Below are 26,096 nucleotides of genomic sequence, written 5' to 3'. Positions count from 1 at the left end.
AATATATTTAAAATGTAATTATAAGTTCTAAGGAATTAGCTAGATTGGTGAAACTTTTGCCTATTGTTGTCTAGAAAATATGTTACCTGGTTTTCTTTATAAATTATCTGAGCCGGGCGTGGTGGCGCACGCATGTAATCCCTGCGCTTGGGAGGCAGAGACAGGAGGATCGCGCAGGTTCGAAGCCAGTCGCGCGTGCTGGCTTAAGAGACCCTTTCCAAATAAAAAGTATAAAAATAGGTTTGGGAGTGTAGCCCGGAGGTAGAAGGGCTTCCAGGAACCCCAGTACCACCAAATAAATAAATAAATAAATAAATAAATAAATAAATAAATAAATAAACTATCTGATACTTTTGTTTGGAAGTTTTGCTATTTTTTTTGTCCTGTATCTTTAAAATCTAATAAATTAACCCAGGTTATGTTCTAAAATTATCAATCATAATATAATTCTAAAAATTATATGATGAGCTTTCAATAAATAGTTTAAAATAAAATAATTTCAAGATAAGGATGGCGGATTATGAGCACAAGCATGGTGTCCATGAATGTCTGTACAAATTGCACACCTATGAGGCTAGCTTGGCCTGCAGTACTCTTGTGAAATATATGCTACCATTCTTACTTTACTTAGGAAGGAATGAAATAAAATCTCTGAGACAGTAGCCATCCAATCCCAAATATAACAGTCAATGCACCATAGACCTAATGTATGGAAATCATGGAACCTGGCTCCAATATCTTTACTTTGAAACATTCTAGGCAGAATCTGCTCCAAAACTTAATACTACAGAGTCCTAAATTAACTTTCTATTTGTACTGGGCCAATATACTGTCAGATCCAGGGCAAAATATCTTTTAAAATTGTTTATTTTCATAGGTCAAGGGGAAGCCATTTAAAATATACACATAAAAAGAAAAGTGACTGGATAAGATTGTAACTGGGCTGATTATTAGTGTGTTTAATATAGTGCAAAGTATGCTGTGTTGGAATTCTGACTCTGATCTCTTCAGCATTTTAGTAAAAGCATTAAGTCATTCTTAACAGATTAGCAGTTATACAAAATCTAATGCATTGGCATGACAGAATCAGAATTTCAAACATTCTGATACATAGGAAGAATGGAGCTAAAACAATTTGAAAAAATGGATTTTGACATTTTTCTCTGCTTACAAATGCAACATTTTTTTAAGTACTCGGGATGAAATCCAGGTACATTCTAACTCCAAGCTACATCCCTAGTTCTAGTTTATTCTTTTATTTTGGAATAGGATCTCACTAAGTAGCTGAGGCTGGCTGTGAACCTGCAATCCTCCTGTCTCAGCAAGTACTGGGATTACAAGTATGTGCCACCATGCCTGGCTTCAAACGCAACATGTTGAAGAAAATATTTTATAGTAAATATGAAAATTAAAACAATATAGAAATATTTAGTACAGAATAAAAATAACCTACAATTTATCTATCAAAAATTACCAACAATGTTTATATTTTTCATTGTTTACAGAGTATAAAAATGCAAACATTTTCCAAGGATATTACAAATGTGTGCAATACTTTATCACAATTATGTACCATAATTTATTTAAAACATTACCTATTGATATTAAGTTTTCTATATTTTACTGTTTTAAATGATCCTATGAATAAGGGATTATATCTAACCTTTAGGAACAAATTTAATTATTAAGGCACTGATGGAAAACTGCCTTCACAACATTTTAAAAGGAACTAACTTTATTACTGTGTTTAGTGCATATAATTATTTTTCATACTTAATATTTTTCTTGTGACACTCATTCTTTTTTGGAAATATTTTTGGGATTATCACCTTCCCTGTCGTGTTCTAAACTTCCTAAAAATGGGTATTCTATTTTCTTCCTCAATAAATACTCTAATTTAATTGAAACATTGTGAATCAGCTATTGAATAGCATAAAATTTTAGATTGCTTTAACAGAATATTGTGTTTAAAGCCAGAAATCATGTGTTTGGGACACCAATCATATTAAAACTTGTTCTAGAAAATAACTGACAGTATAGAGCTTGAGAATCAGATTTGTTCTCTAGTATAATGACTCTTTATGCTTATTAGTTTCACGTTTTTAAAACTCATGTAGAAACAATGTTCAAATTCTGTATTGGTCAAGGGTTCAAAACAATTTTAAAAAAGGAGCCAGGTGTGTTGGTGCATGCTTGTAATCCCAGTACTTGAGTAGGAGGATCACAGGTTCAAGGCCAGCCTCAGCTACCTAGTTTGGCCCTCAGCAACTTAGTGAGACTCTGTTTCAAAATAAATGATAAAAAATAGGACAGGAGGTATGGTTCAGAGGTAGAATTTCCCTGGGTTCAATCCCCAGTATTGCATAAAATATTTAAATAAAGTGATAACAAGATTGACTTCCATTAGGTTATAAGAATATCTTTGCCAATGGAAAAGTATGTTGCAATAATAAAGCCTTGTCAATTTCTGGGAGTAATGAATATCAACATAAGCAGGAATGTTAAATGGTCTCGATAATCCCTCTCCTACCTATATTTTTAATGATTCTAACATATGACTGAGAATTTATAGTCAATTATTAAAGCTATGGAGGAATTTAGTATATGATCAATTGTCTTCTGATTATATTGAGTAAGATTTGAGAATAATTATTAATGTATTACATATAATGAATTTTACCCTTTATTTGTAGGATCAATGCATAGATGTTTTCTTATTTCTCCATTCCAAAGGAAATGAAGCAGTATTTTAAGTTGTGGTGTTGTAGTGATGAGCGTATAGAACAATTATGGATCTATGTATGACTTTCTATTATAATATTCTGTTTTTATTCTAGAGAATATTGTGCTAAGTGACATCAGTCGGTCTCAGAAACTCAAGGGTTGAATGTTTCTCTCAAATGTGGAAGCTAGAACAAAAACAGGACAGGAAGGGAACTTAAGATAATTGAGGAAAGTGATAAGTAGAATAGTGGCAGGGGATAGGTGGAGGCAGATGAGGAGGAAAAAAGGAATAACTGATTATATTGACGGTTCAGATGCTGCTGTGCGCCGTATGAATGTATTACCACCAATCTCACTATTATGTACAGGGAGAGTGGGTAGTAGGGCGGGACCTGAAGGAAAACACACCAAAACCTATTTGTTTGTATCACTTTGAACCTCACTATGAGGTGTAATTATGATATATCAATAAAAGCATAATACATTTTAAAAAAATATTCTTTATCTTTATAAGGCCTGCTATATTCTTTAATATATATTTATGGTATATTATGTTATCTATTTTCCTAACCTGAAATATATTTTCTTCCAGCAGTTATGTACTTGAAAAGTTTGCTATAGATAAAAATATTTTCATAAAAAATGCTCTTTGAACCCTGCTGTAAAGTACATTTTCTTTTTTATCTATATGGAAATTTAATTTGTTCATGCAGTGGTCATTTGTGATGTATACATTTATATTTTAGTTTATAAACTTTAAGTGTTTTTAAACTGTTTCTTTCTCTTTATATTTTGTTATAATATATAATTGGACTCTAAAATATAAGTTGTTTAAGGCTCAATAGAGAATTCAGATTGATTCTGAATAGTGAATCCATGAAAATCTTATAAAAGATAAAACCTGTACTTGGTACATAAAGAAATTCAGCATCTTTTAGTACCTTTTTGTTGGAAGCCTAAACAGGCCTTCCAGTATGGAAATATGTGGTTTGTACAAAGGATTATATTTAAAATATTTATATGTCAAAACAATCTTTACACTGAATATCATGGCAAATGGAGTGTATTCCTTCAGGGATAATTGTCAATTTGGAAATCGAAGAAAGAAAATCCTGAAACTTCCTGCATGTCTTCCAATTGAAGGGATCATTCATCATTGGATGAATTAGGGAAGTTACTCCAATTCCTTCCTATATCTTGTTAGGGAAGTTCAGGGAAAAAAAAATTAATCTTGGCTCTAGCCAGATTGTTGGCCCAGGGTTTATAACTAAAAGGATATCCACTGCAGGTCTTCTTTGGTTTCCATGAAAATACATCTGTAAATAAATTGGAGTACCAGAGGGCAACGATAAATACTCCAAAGGTAACTTTATAGTCATTGTATGAAAAATACTGTGAGACAGAGATAGGTGATGAAGGATGGAAGGAGTACTTCTGTCAAGTAATGACATGTATTGAGAGAATGGCTGCTCAGGACTTATGTCATAAACCATATTATCTCAAAGATTGAGAATCTATGTTCCCCCCCAAAAAATCTAAATGAAAAGTGTCTGTAATTCTGAACTAAGAGTCTTTAATGATAAATTTTTAAACAAATATTTTGAACATATCACTACATTAACCAAGCAAATTATGTATTTTATCATTTGAATAACATTGTACATGAAGACATATATAAATACTAGGTATTTTTAACCTTATATTTTCACATTATATTGTAATTTTAAAAGACCTTTAATTTATTTGATTTAGAACAATTCATTACAAAGTTTAAGTAATTCTATTTTATTTTTTATTTTATTTTATTTTTTGGGTGGTACTGGGGTTCCTGGAAACCCTTCTACTTCCGGGCTACATTCCCAAACCTATTTTATACTTTTTTTTTTTTAATTTGGAAGCAGGGTCTCTTAAGCCAGCACGGCTGGCTTCGAACCTGTGCGATCCTCCTGTCTCCGCCTCTGAAGCGCGGGGATTACAAGCGTGTACCACCACACCCGGCTAAGTAATTCTGTTTTAAAATACCAGCTATAATGATTAGATGTTCCTTTTTTCCTTCATCATACCTATATTCCCAGTACTTGGGAGGCTGAAACGGGAGGATCATCAGTTCAAAGCCATCCTTGTCAACTTAGAGATGATTTTAGCAACTTAGGAAGACCCTGTTTCAAAATTTAAAAAAAAATAAAAGAAGTCTGAGGGTATAGCTCAGAGGTAGGATACCCCTGGGTACAATTCCCAGCACCACAAAAATATGCATAGCATATAAAATTATTCTATATGATAAAGTGTATTTCATGAATGTTTAAAATTTATTTATTGGCTTAATATTTTTCTTTGGTTCAAAGTTTGTTGTCAATTAAAATTATTTTTAAAATATTAATGTCTGCAATGTACCAAATAATAAAACTGGTGCTCTGATATGTTAGTAAAATTTCAATTAATTTTGCAAGCACTTTATATGTAGCATGTCTATTGAAATATCAGAATGACACCATAAGTTTTTCTCATTTATCCCTTTACTTCCTCTAGTTTGACCAATAAATTGAAAAGGCACTAAGATTACTTCTGGTTTTGGATTTCTTTGCTATGTTGTTTCAGTCACCGTAACTTAAGTCAGATAAAACAATTTGATTTGGGTTCAATATGGTGCTGATTTGATCTGAAGGTCAATCTACCAACAAGCAGGAACAGTTTCTCATTATTTTCCTTCACTCCTCCAAGCAGTCTTTACTGAAGTCTTTTGAGCAATGTCTGACCTCTGTTTCAATACTTCTCACAGATTTCACAGGCTGTCACCACCACTCAGCCATCACTAACACAGACAACTGTAATGGAAACGGTAACTATGGTGACCACAAGGGAAGAAATCCTGGTAAAGCATGCCCAAGAAGAACTTCCACCTCCACCTCCCCAAAAGAAGAGGCAGATTATTGTGGATTCTGAAATTAGGAAAAGGTGAGAGCATCTCATCTATGGCTTTATTCAGAAATGAAAATTCATTGCAGGGAATTCATTTACCTCAGTTCTGACGGTGGTGTTTTCGCTTAAACAATGTGTCCCAAGGTCTTTGATGCCTGTAACGTCAGTTAATTTAGTGAGAAAAATAATGAAGGAAGTTTTAAAATTTATTCAAGAACTTATGATCCCATCAAAAACTGAATGCTTAATGGAAATGCTATTTTCTGAATTGAAAGAAGAAACCACTGGTGATGAACTGCAGTAAACACATTTTAATCCTGAAAGTGTCTTTCTTTTTTTTTTTTTTTTTCTTACAAAGTGCCCGCTTGTCCAATCTTTAGTTTTGCATTAAATTGTCTTTCTTCCAGTAATGGAAAGTGCATTTTCATGAAGAAATATACCTCTAATAGACGAGATCCATTCTGCTAGTTTACGAGAACATAATGTCTCAATCTGCACATCTTAAATCAGGAGTAATTACAGAACAGATTTTCTGTTCTTTGATATTTATAAAGTCTTATCGTGAAGGTGTTAGAATTTTTAACTGATCTTTTTTGTGGATATTCTCAACTAGATATTGTAGATAAGTTAGGTATTATGGAAATCAGTGGATATATTAAAATCATGGCAATACAATTTCATGAATGCAAAACTAACAGGAAAATCATAAAAATGGTACAATTTCTATTTTGTTCAAGTTATTGTAATTCTAAGATTAAGAAAGAACCTTTAAATATGCCTTGTGTTTCCAAGCAGCATATGTTCAGGAATGCATGGAAGAGTTGACATTAGAAATTGCATATACCCTGTTATAGAAATATAGAAGAACACATACCTAAAAATAGTGTGTCAGATGTTCTAGCAAAAGAAAAGAAGCATCTAGAAAAGTTACTTGAATATATTATTTGGTATTTCTCCATTAATTCATAACTTAAAATCTACTTTAATAAATACAAAATAAATCACTGGGACTTTTCTTTCTGATTGCATTTGCTTAGTAGAGAAAATTCTCTAGTCAAGAGATCAGCAAGCTAAGGCCTACAGGCCACACCCAGCCTGCGGCCATTTTTGTGTGTGTGTGTGTGTGTGTGTGTGTGTGTGTGTGTGTGTGTGTGTGGATCAAGCGCTAGTAATATTTTTCATTTTTAAAGTGGTTGAAAATAAAAGTAGAATGATATTTTATACATTAAAATAATACAACATTCAAATTTCTATATGTGTAAATCAGGATTCAGTAGAACACAGCCAGACTTTTTCAAGTATGGGTCATTTAAAATTGCATCCAAATTAAAAAGGCAGGGTAGAAAGAACTAACAGAAACTGTATGGTCCACAAATTCTGAGATACTTAAATCTGTGTTTCATCATAGAAAAATTTTGTTAACCCTTAGTCTAGTCAAATAATTCTCAAAAGCCAGACATACTGGCACACATTTCTTTTTTTTTTTTTCTTTTTTCTTTTCTTTTTCTTTTTTCTTTCGGTGGTACTGGGGTTCCTGGAAACTCTTCTACCTCTGGACTACACTCCCAGACACCTATTATTTATATTTTTATTTGGACACAGGGTCTCTTAAGCCAGTGAGGCTGGCTTCGAACCTACACGATCCTCCTGTCTCCACCTCCCAAGCACAGGGATTTCAAGCGTGCCCCATCACACCCGGCCTGGCACACATTTATAATCTCAGCATCTGGGAGGCTGAAATAGGAGAATTGAGGTTCGCAGACAGCCTCAGCTACTTAGTGAGGTCATTTGCAACTCAGACCCTGTTTTTTAATAAAGAATAAAAAATAGGGCTGAGGATGTATCCCCAGTACCATAACATTAGCATTCATATTGGGTGAACACCGCCTATGTACTGTCCTCAGGATGTTGGCTGAAATTTAAGCATTCATTGATGGATAAAGAGGCATAGTGGCACAATGATTGAAGCTATATTAAATTAGCTTTTTATTAATACTAGTAGCATATACATTAATTTAGTTACTGTTACATTAAACATGTGTCTATAGATAATGCTTACTGAACACACCAATTTATGGATTCTTTATAATAATCCAATAAATTTTCAACAGTTCTTCAAGCTGGGAAAAATCCTAGTTGCCTACTCCTCTTGACATTAAGAAACTGCCTTATACAGAAAGAAACAAAGCAAGTTGATTTCTGTCAATCTCTGTCTTTAAAGGCTTATTCTGGGCTCTTGTTTTGAGAATGTATTTAGTTAGAAAAGTGTTTTCTGATTTATTTTCAGAAGAGTAGATGTTGAAATATGTTGTCTCCTACATTCTGTTATATCGTATGTGCTCAGCAGTTATTCTAATTGCCTTAGAATGAGAGGTCTATTTGGGGACATAAAGATTTCTTAAATAAAAATGAACTTTTATTGAAGATTTTATGTTCTCAGCACAAGATTCAATGATTTATCTGCATAGCATTTATTCTTTCTAATAACCTTCCAAAATAGGTATGGCTTTTATTACTATTATATATAACTACAGAGTATCTGAAATAAGATTTCAACTGTGGTGGCCAAACTGCATAATTTGGACCCTGTAGTAAAATGTGTCTGTAGCAGGTAAGATCACTCAGGCGATCTTACATTTTGCTATGCCTAAAGCTCTCTGATTATACCTGTTGTCCCAGCATAAATTATGAGCCCTGACTTTCACTCTCAAGTGTGTCCTGTTTTGGACAGCATGATCATATATACAGTCGAAGACTCTAATGTATTTATACTGAACAACGCAAGAGAATAAGCGTTAAAAAGAATTAAATTTAGTTATTTATAATTGTAGAAGGATGGAATCTGGTTAAAATGCTGTAATGGTAAAAGAGGGATCATGTAAAATGACCAAAAGTTTTATGTTCTCCTCTCATTCCATGTGTAAACTACTATGAATATTCACTGTGAATATTATAATTTTGACAACTTATTGAATTCTTTTTTTGTAATCACGTCCTCTTTTAGCTTCTGTGACACCCTACTGGTCATTCTACCACCAGTTCTTTTCCTCTCTGCCTCTTTCCAATGGGAGTATGTAATAAGTTCCTATCTTTCTCTTCTGGTGTCTTTTTGTGTGTGTGTAATACTGGGGATGGATGGAACCAGGGCATTCTACCTTGGAACTGTACTCCCAGCCCTATTTTTTTATTCTTTGTTTTGAAACAGGGTCTCACTGAGTTGCAGAGGGCCTTACTAAGTAGCGGAGGCTGTCCGCGAACCACGATCTTCCAGGTCTCAGCCTCCCGAATGCTGGGATTACAAGTGTGCACCACCACACCTGGCTTCTTCTGTTTTTTTTTCATCTAAATTTTTGCCTCTCATTGATTCAAGTCTTTCTCTAAATAAATGTCTTCTACATACATATTGAACCGCTCCCTCAAAATTTAACTATGTAGTTCTAAATCTATGATGTGGGTATTTTTACTTCTACATTTAGCCAATGCCTCCATTTTTATTTTGATTGCTTCAAATTAAGTATAATCACTTGTACATTGCACATATCTTAGTTATTATAATGCATTGCCTATGTATCTAAATGACTAATAAAACTGGAGCAATTATGGTCTTTAGAATCAAAATTATTAAGGATTGTAACTTGCCTGCTTTAATTACTAGTTTATGGTATCAGGGAAATCACTTAAGATCTGTACCTCAATCAATATAGTCATTTTAAAAAACATTGTGAGGATTGGATAAGAAATATTGAACATAGTATCTGTAAGGCAATATGTATTCAAAAATGAAATAGGACCAAGCAGGGTGGTACACACCTATAATCACAGTACTTAGGACAATGACACTGAAGGATTGCTGGTTCGAGGCCAGCAGTGTGCAGTGACGTAAGGAGACCTTGTTTCAAAAATAAAATAGGGCTAGAGATGCAATTCATAGGTAGAATGCCCTTGGCTGGGTTCAATCCTTAGTACCAAAAAAAAAAAAAAAAAGCCTGCAATAGGTATTATGCTGGTTGGTTGGTTATGGTGGAGGTAGTAGAGAACGTAGGATTAGTATAAGCAGAGTGATGGTGGTGGATTTACAGGGTCTAAAACTGGTGATAGATGGTGAACATATAGAACTGGTGAGAAATTACATAATCATTACTTCAGATGTAACAAATATACAAAACATAGTCTGGTTTTTCTCTTAAAATCAGAATAAACCATCAATTTATCGAGTTCTATTGTTCTCTTTTTCTTCTTTTTCTTTATTATTTTGGCAAAGTGACATGATTTCAGTCATTTTCTGAGCATCTGCTACATCTATAATCTAGGCCATTTACCTCACTGTGTTGGGGATTCTCCCCCTATCTAATTAATTTCCTTAAAATTGATATACCTAAAACATTTCCTTTATGCTGTCCTTCCAGATGTGATGTACTCACCTATACCTTCTGTATCTTCATAATAAAATGAAAGCACCATTTTTGTGTCTCATTTCTTCCAAATTTCTCCACTTTAACCAGTAAATTACCTTACAGTTATTTTATGTCTTAATACCACTCGCATAAAATTTCTCATCACTAATCCCATTAAAGAAAGCCTATATTATATTTGTATTTTACTTAGATTTCATTATGGTAAGGACCACACATGCAGCAAATACTAAATATGTATTGAAGGAATGAACAGTATGATGCAACTAATTGAAGTAATGATTATTTTACATTCCAATATCATTTAAGCATTCTACCTAGCTCTCCATGGAATTTTTTTTTTCAGGTCTGGGGATGGAACCCAGAGGCATTTGACCTCTGAGCTATAGCCCCTGCCCAATTTTTATTCTTTTATTTTGAAGCAGGGTCTCACTGAGTTGTAGAGGGGCTCATTAAGTAGCTGAGGCTGTCGGTGAACCGTGATCCTCTGGTCTCAGCCTCCCAAATGCTGGGATTATAAGTGTGCGCCACCACGCCCGGCTTGGAATTTTTCTTAATAAATAAATGTCATTTCAATAATATTTAATAATTCTTCCTTTAGTCCATAGGATATCATTATCTGCTCAAACTATTCCGGTTGAAAATTCAGCTTTGTACTAAAGTATAGTTTCTTAATTATGTAAGATGCATTTACTTGATTTCAACATATGTTTGATAATGTCAGGTCACAAGGTAATTATTTCTAATATTAAATTATCCCTGTAGTTCAGTGATGTTATTTTGCATATAAGTAATTATCAGAATATGGAACTCAAACTATGTTAAAAGTAGATCTCTTATATAGTTAATAGGCTTTTATCTAGGAGATTAATTCCTAATTATGTAGCAGTTATTTTCAGAAATTTTCACATTGCTTTTATTTACATTTTGTATAAAGCAGGTGAAACCAATGGCAAATTAAATAGTTTTTTTAAAGTAAAGCCATCTCAAGGAAGATCATTTTTCAAGTTAAGTGTTAATAAATTAGTATCTTTGACCTCAAAGACAGTATAAAGGCATTTAGAAATATTTACATTTCCTTGGTCTCTTTTTCTTATCTACAAAGTAGGCAGAGTTTAAGTTTGTTTTTTTTGGCTATGTTTTGCATGCCTGCTTACAAAAATAGAATAAACTGGCTGAACAACAGACTAGAATTACTTTTATATTCTAATTTTCATAGTTTTTTGTTCATATTTTTTCTTTTAATAGCCACTACTCAGATAGTAACTCATGTCATATTACTGGAAAGGGGATTGATAAGTGTTCAATACGATTTTTCATTTTTATTGTTATGATATTCATGCCTAAAATATTATTTTAACTTGGGTCTCCAAATTAAAATCTTAAAGATCTATATAAAATGTATCAACTTATTTGAAGAGCCTAGTTAGATGATTAATGTGTTTATGAGCGATTCTTATTTATTTTTAGTATTAGGGATTGAAGCCTCTGAGCTATACCCCAAGCATTTTTTAGTTTTTATTTTGAAACAGGTTCTAAGTTACTGGGTGTCTTGTTAAGCTGCTGAGACTGACCTAGAACCTGTCATCCTCCTCTCTAGGCCTCCCAAGCACTAGTATTATAAGGGTGGGCCACCACACCTGCCTATGAGCTATTTTTTAAATTTTCTATAAGATAAATTGATCCTGTAATACCTGAGGTATTGGACTTAGTATTCACATTTTGCTGCTTGCTTAGCCCAGAAAACAAAACATTTTAGATGATATGCTTATTTTTTTTAAATAGATTAGACTTGTCCCTATTACAGGTTAATTGAGGTCCACAAAGGTTAAATAATTTGCTTTCACTTGCAAAATAAGGACTAGTGCTGAGTCTCCTAATTTCCATTCTAGTGTTATAGCTGTAAAGTCATGACTCATTATGTATTAGAATTAAATGACCTTGATAATAAACTCAATTTTTACTTTAGAAACTATTTTGGTAAAGAATAGAAACCTTACTATTTTCAGATCTTCCATAAGATTGTCATCCATTTAATGTTCTTGAAATTATTTTGCCACAAAAATAAGTCAATAACTATATTTTGAAGCATATGGTAACATGAGTTCTAGAGACACAGTAAGGCACCAGAGAAAACTTTGAGCAGGGATACTCAAAATGCTGTGCATAAGTCAGCAGCAGCACTTGGGAGTTTGTTTGAAACACAGATTTAGGTGTACCACTCCAAACACGCTGAAACTCTACTGATAGTAGACACTGGAAATTTTACAAACTCTCCAGATTATTATGATACACCATCATATTTGATAACACTTGAATAAGAACAGTGGTTCTCATCTTTCAGCATATATGGAGCATTATATTTCAGCATGTATTTCAGTGGTTCTCATATTTCAGCATATATGGAAGACTTGTTAAAAGGCAGCCTCCCAGCCGGGTGTGATGGCACACGCTTGTAATCCCCGTGCTTGGGAGGCAGAGACGGGAGGATCGCGCAGGTTCGAAGCCAGCCACGCTGGCTTAAAGAGACCCTGTTTCCAATTTAAAAAGTATAAAATAGGTCTGGGAGTGTAGCCCAGAGGTAGAAGGGTTTCCAGGAACCCCAGTACCATAAAAAAAGGCAGCCTCCTGGACCCCACTAGAGTTTCCTACTGAGTTGGTCTGGAATGGGACACTGACATTTTAATTTCTATCAAATTCCCAGGTGATTTTAATGCTGCTGGTCCAGGGCCCACAATTTGAAGATCAGTTGAGCAGAGAGAGCATCAGTTATTTGTTATAACCTGACTCTATATTTTCTTTCCCCACACCAGACCCATACAGAGGCCATCTTCTCTAGGTTGGGCTAAGTGATTCAACCTCCCACCTTATGAAACTCTACTGCTTTATGTTACAGTGATCTAATCAGATACCTGTTTCATCTCCTAGACACGGAGCTTTTCTGGGATTGGTCTATTTCTTATTCCTAAACTGGTATGAGGCCTTCTACACAGTGGATGCCGGAAGGGCATTTTCTCAACATGTTTTGATGTTTCCTTGCATGGTAGGGTGTCTATAGTTAACAATAATCTATTGTATATTTCAAAATAGTTGCATGTGAGAATTTGAATATTCTTCTCACAAGAAAATGAGAAAACTTTGAGGTGATGGATATGTTAATCACTCTGATGTGATCATTACACAAGGTATAAATATTTTGAAATAGCACATGATGCTTATAAGTAAGGACAATTATTATATGTCAATTGCAGTTTTTAAAATGCAATGTAATCAGATCTGGTCCTGTTAAATACTGTGAATAGCTCTGAATGCCTAGCTATAACAACTGGATGAAAATGTAGTCTTTTCGAATACAAGGCATAAAGGAAGAGCAACAAGGCGGGAGACAAGATCTCATTCCCAGGGCTACGAAACATAGTTTGGTTTGTTTTCTTACTAAAGAAAATGATAATCATGTTTATTAGAAGCATAGTTGGGTGCAAAGACAAGCCAAATTTTAAATAAGAAGATCTCTATTCCCTTACTTGTGATTCTTTCCTACACTCTTCATTCTCTACATGAAGCCATAAAACTGCTCTCAGCTAGGTCACCAGAGAGCTCCTTAATTGCCAGTTCCAAAGGTCACTCTTTGGTTTTATCCCTCTTGACCTTTGTGCTGTGCTTGACAGTGATGATTAGTCCTTTCATGAATTTTTTCTTCCCCATGGTTTCTGGGACATTATTCCCTCTTGTTACTTAGGTTGTCTGAACATGTCTTGTTGATTTCCTTTCTTATCCCTTTAACTTCAGTTTCTCTACAAGACTCAAATCTTGGTTTCACTTTCTTCTCATGGCACCTTCTTTTTCTGAGAATATTATTTATAATCTTTATCAGTCATCTATATCTTATAACTCCTAAATATTTCTAATTACCTTCTCTCTTGATACTCATACCCATAAAATCCAAATGCTTATTGGCTACGTATACTTGGATTTCTTACAGGAGTCATAAATGAGATTTTGCAGTTTAGATTTCACAACTCTAGAGGCTCTTAAAATATGGTATCCCCTGGACTGGTACAGTGAACAACTCGTGTAATTATTCAGTGTTCTTTGTATCTGCCACATCACCAAATCCACGTTTAAATATACCTGTTAGCCGGGTGTGGTGGCGCACGCTTGTAATCCCCGTGCTCGGGAGGCTGAGACAGGAAGATGCCCAGGGCACAGGTTCAAAGCCAGCGTTAGCTGGTTTAAGAGACTCTGTTTCCAAATAAAATATAAAATAGGTCTGGGAGTATAGCCCAGAGGTAGAAGGCCCCTGAGTTCCATCCCCAGTACCACCAAAAAAAAAAAAAGTTAAATATACCTGTTAAATCCTCTTTAGTTTGTTCCTTTTTCTGCATCAATGAGGACTTCACCTAGTTCAGACCCTGCTCATTTTAGCATGAAATTTTTACTAATCTACCTCGTTTTATCCTTTTTATCCATATCCTTCATGGTCTCTTGAAAGGTATCTTTTTGTGTGTATGTGTGTGTGTGTGTGTGTGGTACTAGGGATGGAACCCAGGGGCATTCTACCTCCCAGCAATACCGCCATCCCTATTTTTTTATTCTTTATTTTGAAACAGGGTCTCACTGAGTTGCAAAGGACTTCACTAAGTAGCTAAGGCTGTCTGCAAACTGTGATCTTCCTGTCTCAGCCTCCCAAATGCTGCGATTACAAACGTGCGCCACCATGCCCTGCTGAAAGATATCTTACAATGTAATTTTAGTTAGATTACCCTTTACCCATAATTCTTAAAATGCACCTCCTAGAAATTCTTTTATGATCTTTTAACTGCCTAACTCACTAGTTTTGTTTCCTTCTCCTTGGTGCGTGTGTGTGTGTGTGTGTGTGTGTGTGTGTGTGTGTGTGTGTAGGTGTGTGTTGCTGAGGATTGAACCCAGGCATATTCTATATCTGAGAGATACCCCAGCCCTATTTTACTTTTATTTTTGAAATAAGGTCTCACTAAGTTGCTGAGAGCCTCATTAAGTTGCTGAGGCTAGCCTTGAACCTGTGGATCCTCCTGTATCAACTTCCTAAGTACTGGGATTACAGGTGTATACCAACACGCCCAGCCAGTGATACTCAACATGGTCTAAAATCTGTTTATTGCCAGGTTTGGTGGCCCACACTTGTAATCCCAGCATTTGGGAGGCTGAGAGAGGGGGATTCACGTTCATGGACAGCCTCAACTACTTAGTGAGGCCCTTTATAACTCAGTGAGACCCTGTTTCAAAATAATGAATTAAAAAATAGGGCTGGGGGTGTTGTTCGGAGAGGTAGAATGTCCCTGGGTTCCATCACCAGTACCCCCCAAAAATCTTTTTATTACCAGTCAGTAATGAAATAAGGAGTTTGAACTAAAATTGGGCACTAAAAATAAGATCAGATGAAATTGTGTACTTAGTGACTTAATGGTTAATTCTCTGGTTAAAACTCTCTTCTTACAAGAATATTAAAAAGAAAACAGTCACCTTATTCTTATTCCCCTAACTTTTACTACTTTGTCTCTCTCTGAAAGTAACCTCCTATCTCAGCCTGTTTTTTTTTTTTTTTTTTTTTTTTTTTGCGGGTCTGGGGATGTAACCCAGAGGCATTCGACCTCCGAGCTACACCCCCTGCCCTATTCTTTTTTAATTCTTTATTTTGAAATCAGGTCTCACTGAGTTGCAGAGGGCTTCACTAAGTAGTAGCTGAGGCTGGCCTTGAACCGCGATCCTCCGGTCTCAGCCTCCCGAATGCTGGGATTACAAACGTGTGCTACCACGCCCGGCTATATCTCAGCCTTTTTAATGTTCCCATTAAAACACTTGCTAATATTTTTATAATGACTTTGTTTTTCATATCTGTATTTTTGGTACTATGAGTCCATGGGATCTTTATATTCATCTCTAGACTTTAGTGCTTCACCCAGAAATCAGTACATATTGAGTGAATATTCACTGAGTATTGAATAGGTATTTGTAAGAGTTTTGTCACGATTTTATAAGCAAAATGGAAACCACTCAAGATGTTCCAAAATGAGACTTAAATACCGGGTATTGACAAATTAGGTAGGAGGAAATTTGGCATTAGCCTATCAGAACTAGAGGCAACTCAGAGCATTAACAGAATCAGGAAGCTGCTAATATCCCTAAATCTAGAGTAACTATCTGAGGGATTTATGTGACCAGAGACTAGAAGCTGGTCCTTCTAACAAAGATTAAACCATAGTTTTGAGTGCCAGGCAGAAAATTATACCAATAAAAAGGGGAAGCTGTTGAGAGAAATCTGAATCTTCTAAATTATTAATTTAGGAAAGTTATCTTCCCATTACTGCATTTATGTGATAATAGGAAATGGATACTTGTTATTCTGGGATGTTCTGAGAATATTCTCACTAAAGCATTCTTTACTCAGAAAACCTATGTAAATGAGTGAACACACTTTATGCCACCATATTTATAAAAAAAATGATGACTGTCTGCTATAGACTGAATTGTGTCTTGCCAGAATTGACATATTGAAGCTGTGATGGTATTTGGAGATGTAGTCTTTGAGAGATAATTAAGGTTAATAAGAACATGAGGATAGGACTGTCACAAGCTTATTAGTAGTCTTGTATGAAGAGACATCAGAAATTGTACTCGCTTGATTTCTTCTTGCCATGTGAAGACTTAGTAACAAGAAGCCTTCTACAAGCTAGGAAATGGGTCCTCACCAGAAACTGAACCAGAAACTGAACTTACTAGTACCTTTCTTATGGAATTTCAGCCCTCCGAACTGTGAGAAATAAATATTCATTATTTAAGCCCCTCAGTCTTTTATTTTATTATGGCAGACCAACTGAATAAGCACTGGCTTTGTAAAGCAGTGAAATTTACTTTGTTTTTTAACTAAAGTTCATAGAGATGCTCAGTAAAAGAAGTCGATGGATTTAAACAGGGCACGATGCTAGGGAAGGGGCACTGGGGTAGTAAGAACACATCAGATTTAAATGGCTTTCCACATTGCACTAGATAGTTTCTGAACCCTGACTGGAAGTTATTTAAACTTTAAAGACCCAAAACATAAAAGCATGTTGAAGTCCTTTAAACTCAGCCAGCTTTCACACTGAGAGTGTTTAAAGTTTAAATTGCCTCCCACAGGGTCCAAGGCACATCCAGTGTGTGGTGGGATTCTTTGAATACTCCTGTAGTCAGTATGAGTCCACAGTATTTCAGGAAGAAAGTGATGGCAAAATTAGTTTTCATGCTAATTTACCTCTTCACTCAACTAAGATCTTAATGGATTGCTATGATTTGTAAAGCACTATAGATTTGTATCTAGAAACCATACTTAAGTTTTTCCTCAAGAAGCTTGCATTCTACTACCTGCTGAGTCATTATGGAAAAAGTAAGATGTTTGGAAGTTGCAAAGAAGAAAAACTCACTTCTTGCTTGACAGTTGGGCATAAGAGGCTCATGGGAAATTACTATTCAAGTAGATTGCTAAACTGTAGGGAAGCATTCAAATCATGACGTAAAATAGCAATTCACAACCAGGGAACAATCAGTGGACAAACAGAACTCGCATAGGGTTGTTTCTGCTGTAGGTAATTATAACTTATATTTATATAGATTAAATTACATCACAAGAAACATATAAGAAACATGAGTAAAGCAAAGAGGGAAGTAGGTGATGAGAGTGGTTCAAAAATTTATTTTCTGTTCGTAGTAAAAAGAAGATACTAAATTCCAGACTAAGGAGTATTTAATATTCTGATCAAAGGTAACCAATAAATATTTTTGTAATATGGTACTATGAATGATACTATTTAGACCCCACTTGAGAATTGGGAGAGACAATCTAGTCTTTACTTCTTAAAGTAAGATAGGGGTCAGCATGTTTTTCTCTAAAGGGCCAGAAAATAAATTTTGTAGGTTTTTTTCTTTTATAAATGTTTAGCCCTACTGTTTTAGCAAGATAGGAACTGTATGCATATTGAATGAATGAGCATGGCTATATTATGGTAAATTTTTATTTATAGAAAGAGGTGGTGGGTCACATTTGTCCCATGAACCATAGTTTGCCAATTCCTGTACAAAAAGGTAAAATAAATGAGACTCTTTTTTTTTACCATTGATTTTCTTCATTTGTTTTATTATCTTTGTTATAACTTGTTTGCAGCTTTTATTATTGTTATTTAAATAAATTTGTCTTTTACTCTTTAATAAAACACTATTCCAAATACAGCCACCCTTACACATAAGAAAGTGAGCAGTGGAGCTGGGCATGATGTCACACATCTGTGCTTGGGAGGCTGAGACATGAGGGTCACAGGCTAAAGGCCAGCCCCAGCAACTTGACAAGGTCCTTAGTATCTTAGAGGAATCCTATTTCAAAATAAGAAATAGGGCTGGGGGTTATAGGTCAGTGTTAGAATGCTTCTGGGCTCAATCCTCAGTACTTCCCTCCACACACATACACACATACACACACAAAAGAAAGCAAGAAGTGTCAGAAATGCTCTGGTTTAAGATTTCCATCAACAGATGAATGGATTCCAAAACTATGGGATATGTACACAATGGAATTTTACTCAGGCATAAAGAACAAAATTACACCACTTACAAGGAAATGAATGGAATTGGACAACAATATGCTAAGTGAAATTAGTCAGTCACCTAAAGTAAAAAATATCAGATGTTCTCCCTAATATGTAGAAGCTAGAGAGAAAAAGTGTCATAGGAGGAGCTGTACACAGACGAGAAACCATAGATAAGCAAATAAGGCGACCTAACTGGAGGTGATGGGCGGAGGGAAGAGGGAAATTCCCTAATGTGATGATGTATGTTCACAAACATATCAATGTCAATCACTAAGCCCATCATGAGAAGGAAAAAGGGGTGAGAGAATGGGGTGGGAATTGAGGAAGGGCTAAATGAGTGAGATGTGCATGTATGCCTCTACCATTTGCACTCCATTAAGATGTATGAATACAATGCACACACACACACACAAAAAAAAAAAAAAAAAAATTAAAGGCTCTAGCTTTAACCCAGTTAAGAAAGGGTCATGGAAGGTACTAATCACAGTTGCTAACATGTATGTACTTCCACTATATATTAAGTACTTTTTAAGTATTTTGCACGTATTATTATATTTAACCCTTAAAATAGCATTTTGAAATAATTTGAACTATCTCCCTTTACAAGTGAGAAAAACAAATCACATAAAGTTCAAGTGAACTCTCTTGCTCATGGTCATACTTGATAGAAAGTAGTGCAGACGGGATATGAACTTGAATAGCCTAGCTCAGTATAGTGCATTCTAAAACCCCATGCCTTGCTATTTTTTAATAAGGTGAAGAGAAGTTTATAAAATTATTTAGCTGAAGTTTAAAGCTTGACTGAGACTGTTAAATATGTCAGAACCTATTTATGTAAATCATTTATTTACTCTAGATCATGGCTGTTATACATTTTAAAGTTTCACAGTGTATGGTCCCTTAGGATTATTTGACTATTTTTAAATATGGAGATCTTTTTTCAATAAGAAAAATATTCAGTTAGGTGTCTTTTTCAGCATCAAGATATAAATATAAGTCTCATATAATTTAAATTATTCAAGTGCAAAACTTCTGGTTTTCAGTGTTTTAACCCTCATGTATGTAACGTCATAAGTAACAACCTTTAGCATATGCTTAATATCAATTTTGATGTCATAAAATACTTTAACAGATTGGAATTTGGGGGATTTTAGGAAGCTAAGGTAGACTCCAAAGTAATAATAAATTGAAAAAAATAACTTTCATAATGCCATGAGGACATACAAACATTATAAAATTAAGGATCATAGTTTTGATTAAGGAAAATGTTAAGAGATCATGTCCTAATGTTTCAAATTCTGGTATAATTCAAATTAGCACAAGCATAACCACTAAACTACTGTACTTTATAGTAACAAATAATTTCATGTTGATCTTCTTATTAAAAGAATATATTGGTTTCTCTTTCATTTGGAACACAAATAAGTCTAGCATAGTGAAAATCTTTGGATTCAGGAAGACCTGATTTTAAATTTAACTCCATGCTTCACTGTATGTTAAAACTAAAAGACTTTTCTAAAGCTCCTTGTTCATTCTATCTAGGAAACAGGAAACTATAATAAATAGTATGTAAGTTTTCAAGTGAGGTTAAATGATTCTTTTTCATGAAAACATGTGACATAATCATCATACTTAAAGTTCTATTTTTGCTTTTATCTCCTTTATTGACTGTAAACTTGCCACTTAAAAATGTAATCTATGCAATGTACAGATAGAACTATAGGCATATTTATATAGAGTACGGGAGCCTATGTATTTAGAAAATGTTCACAACTTAGGTAAAATCAATGAATCAGAGGAGAAACTACTAGGTGAAAGAGTTTAGAAAATTCCACTACATTATATGAACTAAGCTTATCTCCCCAAACTCTGTACTCATTTTCTTAAGGGATTTTATGTATTATTATTTCAAGATATCTTTATGTGTGCGTCAAAATGGCTGAAAGCATTTTAACTGTGTATCTGAGGGTGTCTTACTGACACATTCTTTGTACACAATTTTATCTATATCTTTGGACATTTTCTGTTTCTGTGTAAGAAACCTCCCATTAAAATCCATTTGTCACCATGTTATCATTATGTAGATAAGAAAATGAAAGAGAAGCCAAATTGAAGGACAAAAAAGCTGTGAAAGGGAATGTGCGCCCTCTAGTGGCGCACAGTTGCTTCTCACCAGGACATTTACAGCTTTTCTAGGTTTCATCATTTTAAATAAACTTCATATTTGATTTTAAAATAAATGACTCAAGACTTTCATTCTGAAAATATTACATTTAGGTTTATAGATTTATGACTATGACAGTATTTTGTCACTTAGGAGAATGTTTCTATTAACCTGTGTTGAGGTGATTTTCTTCTATAGAACTGTATTTCAAAGAGACTTTCAATTTATTGAAAATGAAAAATAAGCTTGAGGCACCTGTGGTTTAGCAACATTTTATTTTAAAATCTCTGGGTCATGGAATTTTTGTCTATCTGCTTTCACATTCCCTTTCATTATAACAAATTCATTTAATAGAGTTGATTGTGACATCTTAGAATCAGAGGGATTTCCTTAATTTCTCATTTTGAAGGTAGTTTCCCTGAAAATTATACAAACAAGAGACATAAAAGTGATTTATTTCCCACCATATTATGTTTTAGAAATAAACATTATCAATGTATTTCAAAGATTTGGGTGTCAATTTGTGGTGGGGAGATCATTTTAAAGTCATTTTTATCTACTAGATGTTGGTATATTTTGATTAAGTTTTACTTTTTTAGAGAAGCAATATTTTTGAAGAAGTTTTGTTCTGTTCAATGTAATTGACTATCCTAGAGGTATAAAGATAAATATCAGTTCCAGATAATTCTTGATAATTTCTGGCATTAATAAAATAATAAATCACTTATTTTATATCCAAGAACATGTACTTAAAACCCAATCGAGATACATTGTTGCATATATACACATACATACATACATACATACATACATATACATACATTGGCATGTCAAAATTGACAAGGAAGAAGATGAACAGTTTTTCGGACATTATTTTATATGTAGGTTAGACATCAGATTTTGAGGCAAATTTTAGATAGACATATTTTAGGACAAGGTAAACTACATAGAAATGGATTTTAGTATCTTTTAAAGATACATTTCAGTGCACTCTGAAATCATTAAATTTTACTGTACTGAAACATTATTTTAAGAGAAGTATGCTTATATTTGCACATATAAAGCTAAAATATACATTTAAGACCATGTAAACATTAAGAATTGGTTTCCTGTATTAATGTTAATGTAACTTTTTTTTACTAACTGAAGATTGTGTCCCTTTTATCTACTGTATTAATTTTAATGCAATGTAAACTGAGTTTATAGCCTTTTATTACTGAGAATTAAAATTTTTTTGGATTTATTTAAATTGGTTGCTAGATTAAAAGTCTAATGTTTTAGGACTCTCAAAACTATAATATAAGCAAAACTGATCTCAGCTTTGTATCATAGGTCAAAACCTCTTTAATGAGAGAAGTAAATAAACATATTTATACATGATTGTTAAAAGTATTTGTAAACTTTGACTTCAAGACTATTTTGATAGATTTTAAATATTTGCCATTTATTAAAACAGAAGTAAATGAATATTAATGTTAAATAATTTGCCCCATAATTCAGCACAAATGTCAGGTATTAGACCTATGATACCTTTCAGGTCAGTTTATTTTCCAATACATTTTACTTTGCATTCATAACACATTTAAACATACATCAAGCCAGGCATGGTGGCACACGCTTGTAATCCCAGCATTTTGGAGGCTGAGATCAGAGGATCGCAGTTTGCAGACAGCCTCAGCTACTTAGTGAGGCCCTCCACAACTTAGTGAGACCCTTTTTCAAAATAAAGAATAAAAAACAGGGAAGGGGGTATAACTCGGAGGTCAAATGTCCCTGGGTTCTATCCTCACACCTGAAAAAAAAATACATCGCAGACTTTAAAATATTTAAGACAGTCACAGAGCCCTATCTTTATCCCTCCCACTAAGGAAAACAAACACTGTGTATGTATATAAACTCTCTTGATTGGGGAGGGCTATTCATCTAAATGTTGGCTTGTTTTTCTCCTTGTTAAGTAGTAGTTCATTTGTAATTATTATTTTGTGTATGTGTGTTAATTCTTTAACTCGGGGCATTCTACCATTGAACTACACCCCAGCCCATTTTTTTTTTTTTTTAATTTGGAAACAGGATGTCACTAAATTGCTAAGAGCCTCGCAAAGTTTTTGAGGCTGGCTTTGAACCTGGGAGCCTCCTGTCTCACACTTTCAAGTATGGAGATTTACATGCCTGTAACACAGCGCCCAGCTTATTTATAACCTATATCTAAAATATAATCTTACCATGTAATCAGCAAATCTCAATTTCCTCAAAATATTGTCAGCCTTAACAAAGCTAGCGCTAAATTTCATTTTATATTTTATGAGATCTCTGTAATTCATGCTTCATTTGTCTTATTCATTCTTAAAGCAAATATCATAGAAAAGACATGGTGAGGGAGGAACTTTCTTTTTTCCTGTAAGTAATGAGTTAAACAAGAGAATTTTCAAAGAAATTCATCTTGAACTCAGAGGATGAATAGAAGGTTTTCAGATAGTCTGGAATCATTCAAGTATCTGTATATATTCTCTCACTTTCTAAGACTCTGGAGAAAAGATTGTGTGTGTGTGTGTGTGTGTGTGTGTGTGTGTGTGTGTGTGTGGTGCTGGGGATTGAGCCCAGGGACATTTTACCACCAAGCTACACCCACAGCCCAATTTTTTTATTCTTTATTTTGAAACAGGATCTCACTAAGTTCCAGAGGGCCTCACTAAGTAGCTGAGGCTGGCTGCGAAACTGGATCCTCCTGTCTCAGCTTTTTTTTTTTTTTTTTTTGGGGGGGGGTTCTGGGGTTCCTGGAAGCCCTTCTACCTTCTACCTCTGGCTACACTCCCACAGGCTATACTCCCAGACCTATTTTTATACTTTTTTATGTGGAAACAGGGTCTCTTAAACCAATGTGGCTGGCTTCGAACCTGCGTGATCCTCCTGTCTCTGCCTCCCAAGCACAGGGATTACAAGCATGCGCCACCACACCTGGCCTGTCTCAGCCTTTCAAGTACTGGGATTGCAAGTGTGCTCCACCACGCCGGACTGAAAGAAGATAATTATTAAAAACACTACAAAGCTGAGTATGGTGGCAAAATCTTTAATCCAAGTACTTAGGAGGATGGGCAAGGAGGATTGTGTGTCCAAGGCCAGCCTCATTAGGTTAGCAAGGCTCTTAGCAATTTAGTGAAACCCTGTTTCAAAATAAAAATTAAAATAGAGCTGTGGGTTGGGTAGAACACCCATTGGTTCAATCACTAGTAACCCCCCGCACACACACACACACAGAAACTAACAGCAAAAAAGTAAATAAATAAAAGAAGATTTTAACATCTTACACCCAAAAAGATATATTTCATATATTAATGCTAACATGTAAACATTATATAGTTTTGTTTCCATTAGGATTAAATTAGCACCAGGAATGGTGGTCACACCAGTGATCCCAGTACTTGGGAGGCTGAAACAGAAGGATGGTATATTCAAGGACAGCCTCAGCAACATTTTGAGATTCTTAGCAAATTATCATGACCCTGTTTCACAGTGAAATAGGACTGGGGCTATAGCTTAGAGGTAGAATATTTCTGGCTTCAGTCCCCAGTATCAAAACAAACAAACATAAAATAAATTAGTTTGTTTTCTAAATAATAATATGCATATTTAAAATTGGCTTTATAAATGACCTGATCTAGTCCTAGAGCCCTGGAACCTTTCGGGGGTTGGCATATTTCACAGATGTCATTACTTTGCTTTTATGATTCTAATAATGAAGCGCTTATGATTTTATGAAATTCTGCATGCAGACATGTTTAAATATGTAAAATGCACATTCTTGGACATATACCACTAATCAAATTAGTTAAGTCTGCAAGCCTGGATGACACTACTTTCATAGTTTACACATTTTGAAATGAAGAATTCAAAATGGTAAATTGAAAGTGACTAAAAGTTCATGAAAATGTGTCATGTTAGTTTAATTTTTTTTTTTATTGGTGGTACTGGGGTTCCTGGAAGCCCTTCTACCTTGGGCTAAACTCCCAGACCTATTTTATAATTTTTATTTAGAAACAGGGTCTCTTAAGCCAGCGCCGCTTCGAACCTGCGCGATCCTCCTGTCTCCGCCTCCCAAGCGCGGGGATTACAAGTATGCGCCACCACGCCCGTCTAGTTTAATATTTTATATGGCAGTCACAGTACAAAAAATTAGAACAAAATCCGTACCCATCAAGAGACTACTACTACATAATTAGCAATTATCATAACAGAAAATCTATACAGTGATATACTATTTTTTTTAATTATTGATAGTTCAAAGTTGAAATCTTTAAAGTTGCAAGACTAAAAGTGTTTCTATAGTTCTTTGGGATGTACTTTTTTGCCTTTTAGTCTATAGTAAATTTTTATTTTATTTTTTATTATTTATTTATTTATTTATTTATTTTGCGGGTCTGGGGATGGAACCCAGGGGCATTTGACCTCAGAGCTATAACCCCTGCCCTATTTTTTATTCATTATTTTGAAACCGGGTCTCTCTGTGTTGCAGAGGGCCTCACTAAGTAGCTGAGGCTGTCCGCGAACCGCGATCCTCCAGGTCTCAGCCTCCTGAATGCTGGGATTACAAGCATGCGCCACCACGCCCAGCTATAGTAAATTTTTAAATTCATACAGTTATCTCCAAATACTCACCATAAGGGGTATAATTGATCTAATTTGCATCATCTTTATGAGAAATTAATCTGGATGATATTGAGTCCATTTGTACAATTTGATATTGAGGGGAAATTTGATTTTTTGCATATTAAGGCCTTTTTATATTTTAAAACTGGTTATTCTTTGAAAGTACAGATTATGCTTTTAGCCTTAGATAAACACAAAATATAAGTTTTCTAATTTAAAAAAGAAACTTCTGGAAAATGAAAGCTCTTTTTGAATAACAATCTTAGCTTAGTAGTATACATTTTTCAGATAAAAATATTCAAACACCTGAATACCTTGTACTGTGGAACTCAACAGATTTTGGTTTTAAAAGTTTGTGATGAGTTCTCTTGTAAAGACAGAGAAATTGTCACATCGGTGTCAAACATAAATAAAAATGAGATTTTGCAATATTCTAAAAAATATGGGACAGGGTTTATGTGTCAGTAATTATCAGAGGAAAATCACTTTGTGAATAGAGAATAATAAGTCATAGATTAAAGGTATAGAGTCTCTGATGATAGATTGATATAAATTAAATGCAGAATAAGGTGAGGAGAATTGAGTAATAAGCAATATATGGGTGGGTTGATTCTGAGGGTACAGAGTCCAGTTATT

The 26,096-nt window shown here is 34.4% G+C and overlaps 1 protein-coding gene across 2 annotated transcripts in view; it reads left to right on the top strand.

Annotated features, from left to right (window-relative positions):
- The window catches only part of DMD (dystrophin), a gene marked incomplete at both ends in the record, with an annotated part of 2,101,015 nt that overhangs the window by 626,043 nt on the left and 1,448,876 nt on the right, over positions 1-26,096 (top strand). For both annotated transcript variants that reach the window (XM_080719244.1, XM_080719243.1), the window contains one exon: positions 5,504-5,679. In XM_080719244.1, the coding sequence (XP_080575370.1) occupies positions 5,504-5,679 (176 nt within the window). The remainder of the gene's footprint in view (positions 1-5,503; positions 5,680-26,096) is intronic.

Source organism: Muscardinus avellanarius (assembly GCF_963383645.1).
Source record: "Muscardinus avellanarius genome assembly, chromosome: X".
Lineage (NCBI taxonomy): Eukaryota > Metazoa > Chordata > Mammalia > Rodentia > Gliridae > Muscardinus > Muscardinus avellanarius.
Note: the sequence above shows the minus strand (reverse complement) of the source record. Positions and strands in the feature narration are given on the sequence as shown.